The 8,306-nt window shown below is 36.2% G+C and overlaps 1 protein-coding gene across 4 annotated transcripts; it reads left to right on the plus strand.

Moving 5' to 3' along the window:
* Positions 1–2,056: 2,056 nt before the first annotated feature.
* On the plus strand, positions 2,057–5,144 carry LOC136209958 (uncharacterized). 4 transcript variants are annotated; one of them, XR_010677739.1, is made up of 4 exons: positions 2,059–2,284; positions 2,378–2,554; positions 4,533–4,771; positions 4,916–5,144. XR_010677739.1 is itself a non-coding variant. In XM_066001597.1 (3 exons), the coding sequence occupies exons 1-3, from the start codon at positions 2,505–2,507 to the stop codon at positions 4,882–4,884; spliced, it is 306 nt and encodes a 101-aa protein (XP_065857669.1). In that variant the 5' UTR covers positions 2,057–2,504; the 3' UTR covers positions 4,885–5,144. The 4 variants fall into 4 exon arrangements, 1 of the variants encoding a protein (XP_065857669.1); XM_066001597.1 differs by having other exon boundaries at positions 2,057–2,554; positions 4,525–4,771; positions 4,876–5,144; XR_010677740.1 differs by having other exon boundaries at positions 2,058–2,554; positions 4,539–4,771.
* The last annotated feature ends 3,162 nt before the right edge of the window (positions 5,145–8,306 follow it).

An 8,306-nucleotide genomic window follows, 5' to 3' on the forward strand; every position in this document is an offset into this window, starting at 1 on the left:
TTTGTTATTTGTATATTTTTTGGTTCTGACCTTATCGTAAGTCATAGCATCATTTAGTGCAAGGGTCAGTATGGATGGAACAAGCTCAGGCTTTTCCTGCGAAGAAAGTGGAAGCATGACAAAAGAACACAAGGAAGGATTCACTACATAATGTATATCATTGCCACACTCATAAAAAGAATTTTATTTTTTGATGGAATAACGCATCAGAATTTGAATTACCTTTACTACAGTGTAAAGGGTCCTCCACTTAATGCTTGCTGTGACAAAAAGAAGAAACAACTTCACATCTTTCTAAATCACAGATTTTCTAAATTTTGGAATGACTATTATATTTTCTCTCCTAAATCAAACAATTTACATCCCAAGAAGGGGAAGGTGTTGTACCATGCCAATTACGGTGGTCCCAAAGTATTTGAGAACGTCTCTACGTCGAATTCCATCTTCAACAGAAATATCAGTTTCGATTTTATTGCAACGAATAGTACCCTGTTCAGTATCTATCTACAATTACCCATATAGCATCATTACCATGTTGTGTACGAGGCAATCCACAGATAAAGTCCATTGTAATGTGCTCCCACTTCCATTCCGGAATAGGAAGCGGTTGCAAAGTACCAGCAGGTCGTTGATGTTCGGCTTTGACTTCCCTTTTCACCAAAAATGATCACGAAGGTTTCTGTACATCTTTGTACTCCCAGGGGTGCATTGCGAATCATGAGCTTCTTCTAATATCTCCTTCTTAATATCACTAATATTTGGAACACATTCTATCTCCAAACATTAGCATACCATCTATTGAAATCTTGTAATCAATACACTTTCCTTGCACAACTTCATCTTTAATCCGCTCCAAGAACTTATCTTGACTCTGAGCTTCTCTGATTCTATCCTTAAGAATTGGTCTCACTTCAACATTGCACATAACACTCCTTCATTTTCACAATTTAACAACTCAAACTTCCAACATTCTTGCGACTCAAAGCATTAGCTACAACATTAGCTTTATCAGGATGATATTCAATTGTCAGATCATAATCTTTCAGTAGCTCAATCCATCTTCTCTAACTCAAATTTAATTCCTTCTGACTCATTATGTACTTCAAACTCTTGTGATCAGTGAAAATGCGACATTTCTCACCATAAAGATAGTGTCTCCAAATCTTCAAAGCAAACACAACAGCAGCTAATTCAAGATCATGTGTCGGGTAATTCAATTCATGTGGTCTTAATTGTCGTGATGCATAAGCAATTACTTTATCATTCTGCATCAACACAATTCCAAGACCTTGCCTTGAAGCATCACTATATATTGTATACTCTTCACCCACTACAGGTAGTGTCAACACTGGAGCACTAATAAGTCTTGACTTCAAAGTATCAAAACTGTTCTGACACTCGGGTGTCCACTTGAATTTTACTCCCTTTCTCAGCAACTGCGTCATTGGAGAAGCTATAAGTGAGAATCCATTCACAAACCTTTTGTAATACCTGCTAACCCTAGAAAACTGCGCACTTCATGTACATTCGACGGTGCTTTCCAGTTAGCTACAGCTTCAACTTTCTTAGGATCCACTAGAATTCCCTTAGCTGATACCACATGCCCCAAGAACATAATTTCATCAAGCCAAAACTCACATTTACTAAATTTGGCATACAACTGCTTCATTAGTAGAAAAATGACCATTTGCATCAACATATTTGCATCAGCCTTTATAAAGTGCGATGCAAAAAGTCCATTTGCATCGGCCCTTTATTTGAGACCGATGCAAAAGATACATTTGCATCGGCCCTTTATTTGGGGCCGATGCAAAAGATACATTTGCATCGGTCCCTTAACAAAACCGACGCAAATAACTACATTATTTGCATCGGTCATTTTTAACGGACCGATGCAAATATCCATTAAACTATTTGCATCGGTCCTTTGTAAGAGACCGATGCAAATACTGTTAGTATAAATTTAGAAATTTAATAAAACAGTAAGAGGGTATTTTGTAATTTATTAGGGTCAATTTATGAATTATAAAACTTCAGTATAAATTTGTATTCTAGGGTTACTCTGGCTCGTTTGCAGCCGGCCTTCTCATCTTTCTTTCTCAAATCCCTGCCTCCGCCTACCATCGATGATGAACTTCGGGAGCTCCGGTTAAGCTTCCGTTGTTTTCTGTTCCATCCCTTCTTCTTCTTCCTCTTCCTCTGTTCTTTTTCATTTCCCCAAAAAAAAATGATAAACAAAAATGGAGTTCCTTCCGATTCCAAAACCTGCACCGTCGATTACAGAGTCGGATTAATCTAACTTGATTCTCTCTTTTCTTCTCATCCTACCAAAGCTGTTCATTATTTAGTTTTAATCAATTTGATTCTTCTTTTTCAGATTTCAGCTTCTTTTCTCCAGGAGGTATCGCTTTTGTTTAATCGGCAAATTTGACTGCAAATAGAAGAGAAGGTTAATGGTTAGCTTCAACAAGTGAAGGAGCTACAAATTGGCTAGGAAGATTCTTATGGAGCTTCAACAAGTGAAGGAGCTAAAAGTTCAGAATTGTTTGTCGAGGTAATTCCTCGAAATTTTAAAAGTCAGTAAGAAATTAGTCTTATGTCATGTATTTTGCATTCCATTAAGGACTGATCTAAAATAATCCCTGTCAATTTGGTTCCTTGTTTGCACCTCCTAAGCTCCACCAGCATCTACTCGAAACCAAAGGTAGTGCTAATATTGGATGGTTGTGTGTATGGAGTCTTTCAGTGGAACCAAATTAACAAACCTGTGTCATACCACCATGATCTTACCTTTCTGCTCTTTAAGGCAGTATAAATAAGGCCAAAGGTGAATGTTATACCCAATAATCCATTTGTGTAAAGCCACTCAAACTGATACTTGTCTAGCTTTGAATCTTCAGATTTGGGTACTTTAAACTCACTGACAAATTCCCCTTTCAATCTATATATATATATACTTAAACACTCATGTGGTATAAAAGTTTGCAAAATGTTACCTTTAGGTTCATTCCGTTAGCAAACACATACCAAATTGACTAACGGTGTTAAAAGTCAAAGGGAAAATAATTAATTTGGTCCTTATATTTATTTATTTTATAAATTAAACCCCCTTTTATTATTTAACTATCACAAACTAAACCCAAAATAAAAAATAAAAATCAATTACACCATCTTCTTCCTCTCTATCCATGAATTAGAAATGGCTAACATGAATTCAATTTCCCAAATCATCTTATCTATCCATTTGTTGACTAGGCTTGCTAGTGCCCAGTCAGTTTACGAATGCAACAACACAGCAAACTTCACTTGCGATAGCACTTACTCTGATAACCTATTTCGCCTCCTCTATCGTATCCTTAGAAACACCGGAAACGCTACCGGTTTATTCTTCAGCAGCTCCGTCGGCCAAGGTCCCGATCAAGTATACGGTCATTCGTTTTGCCAAGCTGATTTCGCAGGACAACATTGTAACGAGGTGATGAATGATTTAATTGGTGCGATTACAAGTCGCTGTCCAAACCAGAAAGAAGCAATTGCAGTCGGAATCTACGGAATTATGGAGCTGGAACCGACGAGAGATCCAGAGGATTTGCAGGACCTCGATTTGGATAATAGGACGCAGTTTTACAAAATTTGGAATGGTTTGATAGAAGAAGTTGCAGAAAAAGCTTCGAGGAAAACGGTGATTAAGTTTGCGATAGGGGAAGCGAATTATTCAATTTCAGATTCAGATGATCGGAAAATATATTTACTGATGCAGTGTTTGCTTGATTTGTCGGCGAGTAATTGTAGCTATTGCCTCCGGCAAGTGGTGAGTTACTACCGAAGTAAGTTCGACGGGAAGGCAGGAGGTTATGTTCAGAAACAAAGTTGTTGGTTTAGATGGGAATTTTATCCTTTCTATCATATTACAACTGGCGTTGCTCCGCCGCCGCAGCTATCTTCTCCACCCAATAGACAAAGAAAAAAAAATTAAAAGAAAGGTAGAAGATGGTATAATTGATATTTATTTTTTAGATTAGAGTTTGTTTGTGATAATTAGATAATAAGGGGGTTTAATTTATAAAATAAATAAATAAAAGGACCAAGGAAACTCTTTTCCTTTTGACTTTTAACATCGTTAGTCAATTTGGTATGTGTTTGCTAACGGAATGAACCTCAAGGTACCATTTTGTAAACTTTTAAACCACGTGAGTGTTTTCGAAAACAGGTGTAACCACAAGGTTTATTTTTGTACTTTTCCCTAAAAAAATTAAAAAGTTAAAAATAGTTATAGACTTAAACCATACACAACCTCTTGAACTTGTCAATTTTGGTTATTTTGTCCCGTGAATTTACGGGACGACCTATTTATTCCATCAACTATTTAAAAGTGGTATTAGCAACCCCATATTTACATTAAGACGGAAACAATATGAAGTTCCAATATTAATACAAGTGTTCATGGAAATAATACAAGTGTTCATGGAAATATTATGTTTGAGCTGCATCTTTTCAAATAGATGATGATATTGAAAGTAAAAGTGTTTCAGAGGCAGGTGATATTGGGGATAGGTGTCTTAATAGCAAAAGGCACAGCGAGAGTGGCAGCATTCGCTTCTCTTTTGATAATGCATCAGGGCATGGAGTAGTGTTTCCCATTTCTGAGGACAAATTGAGGTCTCATGATTCTGCAATTTTCCATACAACATCATCTCCCGTGTCACCGTTGCCCGAACGAACTATATCTCCTCTTTCCACTGGCGCAATGCTGTCTAAGGATAAAAAACAAGTGAGTTCATTTAATTGTTTCTTTTAATAATGATTCGAATCTTGGTGTTTGTTTATTGCATTTCATTGGATTAGTGAAACAACTGTTACTTGTCTGGTTTTCAGTTGATATGAGCAGCTCAATATGCCTTGCTTCTCTGTGCAGGATGAAGAGACATCGATGGTGTTGCCGCCAATATTGGACTTAATATTATGTCTTTTTTATCTCTCTATTTTTGGAATTCTTGGGATAAGAACAACATTTAACTTTTGGTTTTGTGGACTATTTTTAAGGGTATTTTTTAATGTCAGTTTGTGATTTGTATTGACATACTATTTCTAAGATATTCCTATTTTAGGCATTTTTGTCAATTTCAGAATATGGTTCATGTGCTTCTGTCAAAAATTTAAATCTTTATGTTTCTTGTAAGTTGATAATATTATTGTTTGTATAGAGCTCCATTCAATCCAAATTTAAATATACTATTTACAAAAATCCGTCACAAATTCTGTCAGAAAAAAGTCATTTGCATCGGTCCTTTAAAAAGTGTGATGCAAATGCTACAACATTTGCGTCGGCCCTTTAAAAATGTGATGCAAATGCTACATCATTTGTATCGGCCCCTTTACAGGACCGATGCAAATGCAACATCAATTGCATCGGCCCATTTAAAGGGCCGATGCAAATAAGATGCATTTGCATCGGTCCTTTTAAAGGGCCGACGCAAATGCTATAACCATTTGCATCGAGGGCTTTTGCATCGGCCAATGGCCGATGCAAATGGCCCTAAATGGCCGATGCAAATGGTCATTTTTCCACTAGTGCTTCTCTCTCAGAATCTGCAAAACTGTCCTCAAATGCTTATTATGGTCTTCCTTACTCTTAGAGTACACAAATATCATCAATAAACACAATTACAAATGTATCTAAGTAAGGTTTAAATATTCGGTTCATCAGATCCATAAATGCAGCATGTGCATTAGTTAACCCGAATGGCATTACCAAAAACTCATAATGCCCATATCGAGTTCTGAAATCTGTTTTCTGAACATCTCCTTCTCTGATCTTTAACTGATGATATCCGGTTCTCAGATCAATTTTTGAAAATATTGTTGCCCCTTGTAGCTGATCAAACAAATCATCGATTCTAGGCAACGGATACTTGTTACGGATTGTAACCTTATTCAACTGACGGTAATCTATACACAACCGCATTGTTCCATCCTTTTTCTTCACAAACAACACTGAAGCTCCCCAGGGTGATACACTAGGTCGTATATATCCCTTATCTAACAACTTTTGCAACTGTATTTTTAATTCTTTCATTTCTGCCGGTGCCATTCTATATGGTGCTAGGGATATAGGAGCAGTACCCGGTTGTAAGTCAATTGCAAATTCTACTTCTCTTTCTGGTGGTAACCCTGGTATCTCATTTGGGAACACATCTGGATATTCATTCACAATTGGCACATCTTCTAATTTAGGAGGTTTTTCCCTGCTATCTATCACATATGCTAAGAAAGATTCACACCCCTTCCTTAACATTTTCAAAGCTATCATAACAGAGACTATATTTCTATGTACACCTCTCTCGCCTTCAAACACATATTTTTCCCCATTAGCTAATAACAGATTAACTTTCTTCCTACAACAGTCTACCAAGGCTTGACACTCATGTGTACATACTAAAGATTCTCCAATAGGCATGCTAACAATTAAACATTCAAGCATCAATTTCGACTCCCACATTACATCAGACATAAATAAAGGTGACACAAAGGAATGCGTGAAGGAAAATAGGCAAACGTTTGGCAGCGAAAATATAAAAATTTTAACCTTTTTCCATTAACCCAAGATCCGTTAATCGTTATTTCATATAAAGAGGGATAGAAGGAAATACCTTTTGATGTTCTATCTACCGTTGCAATCGAAGTGCCCACAACTCTTACTTCGAGTTCCCGAGCACAAGACAAAAACACAATTCAAAACCAAGTTAGAATTCAACCGTATGAAAGCAATCAAGAATAGATTGCGTCTAATTAATCAACACAAGATCAAGGAATAGAGAAAGAGATTAATAATCAATTGAAACGGAAGGAAGCGGTGAATGATCTCGTCCTCAACAGGGGGTCGAAATTCTCTCTCTTCGGTAGACTATGGCCTTAGCCGAAATTTACATATAAGGGGTTATATATACTCTCTTGTATCTAAACCCTAGTTAGATAGAATTAGGTTACTGAATAAGAATTTAATTCGGAATATAATTCTTATTTATTATCTATAATTATATCTAAATATAAAGATAATAATAATAACCTTTTAGGCTAATAATAGGAGCAATTTAATCTCATTAAACCTCCTAACTTATTTATCCTTTAATTAATTTAATTCACAATCATAATCTAATTAGGATTGTTTAAAATCAAATTAATTTCTTTATGTATTTTACATACATAAAAATCGCCCCCCTTAAGTATTGGGCCATAGTGGACTCAGTTGGGCTTCCATCAATCAATTAACATCTGTTTCTCTTTTGGGCTCCAAGTCTTATATGTGACCCATTAGGTTCTTATTGCTTCTAGCCATATGCAACTATTAAATTAATTTTCTCAGAATTATATTTAATCTTTTCATAACGGAATGAGTACGCGAAATGTGATTAGCAAATCCGAAACATTCCCCCAGAGCTATAAGAAGACAGGTTGATTCTATCGTTGACCTTTCCGTATTAGTTACAGTATAATTCGATCCTTTATCAACTACATCCTTGAACTGAATCTTATGACTATGGATAATGTCAAGTCACATATAGCGAGACGTTTGTTTTACTTGTACAGGCTGAGTTAACTCCAATTAGATAGATTAAGTGAAATCTGCATTTCAAGTCTTAAGCTATCACCTTGCAAGGATTTAGAGTCAAGTCTTCCACAAGCGATCCTTGGACGTATCTCCCATTTATCGGGAGTGACAAATGCTCAATCCAATGTATAACTATCCTGCAATTGCTTCCTGTGATACCAACGTCTGCTGTTCACACTCCAGAGTCATCTCTGTTATGGATCGTGTTACAACAGGATCAAAGCATCACATTCCATAATTCAGAATCACTAATTAACATTCCTTTGAGTCTGAGGATTACTTATACCTATTAATACCAATGAGATGAACAGGTGACAAGGATAAATCTACCCATCCTGTTATCTCAAGTCGGGTCCCCAATCCTAATGAACTCCCTTTCATCGGATCCATGTAACTGTCCAGATATCTGTATATCTGAAGCTTGTGAGATCAGTTCTCTGTCTCGACAGAAGACATTGTTACATGCAAGTCTCAACAGTGATATGTCAATCCTGTTGCTAAACATACTACTTGACTTGGGGTGGTTTTAAGTTTATTAGTTTATTATAAAGTTTTGTCTCACTTCATGCTTGTATGAACACTTTATAATCACTTTAAACAAACTTAGGGATTTCCTTTTACTAGACTTATTTAGTTCTTAAAAGAGGTTGCCTTTATATAGTTATGAAACCATATCTTATTAAAACAAATGATATAA

The sequence above is a fragment of the Euphorbia lathyris genome, chromosome 10 (assembly GCF_963576675.1).
Source record: "Euphorbia lathyris chromosome 10, ddEupLath1.1, whole genome shotgun sequence".
NCBI lineage: Eukaryota > Viridiplantae > Streptophyta > Magnoliopsida > Malpighiales > Euphorbiaceae > Euphorbia > Euphorbia lathyris.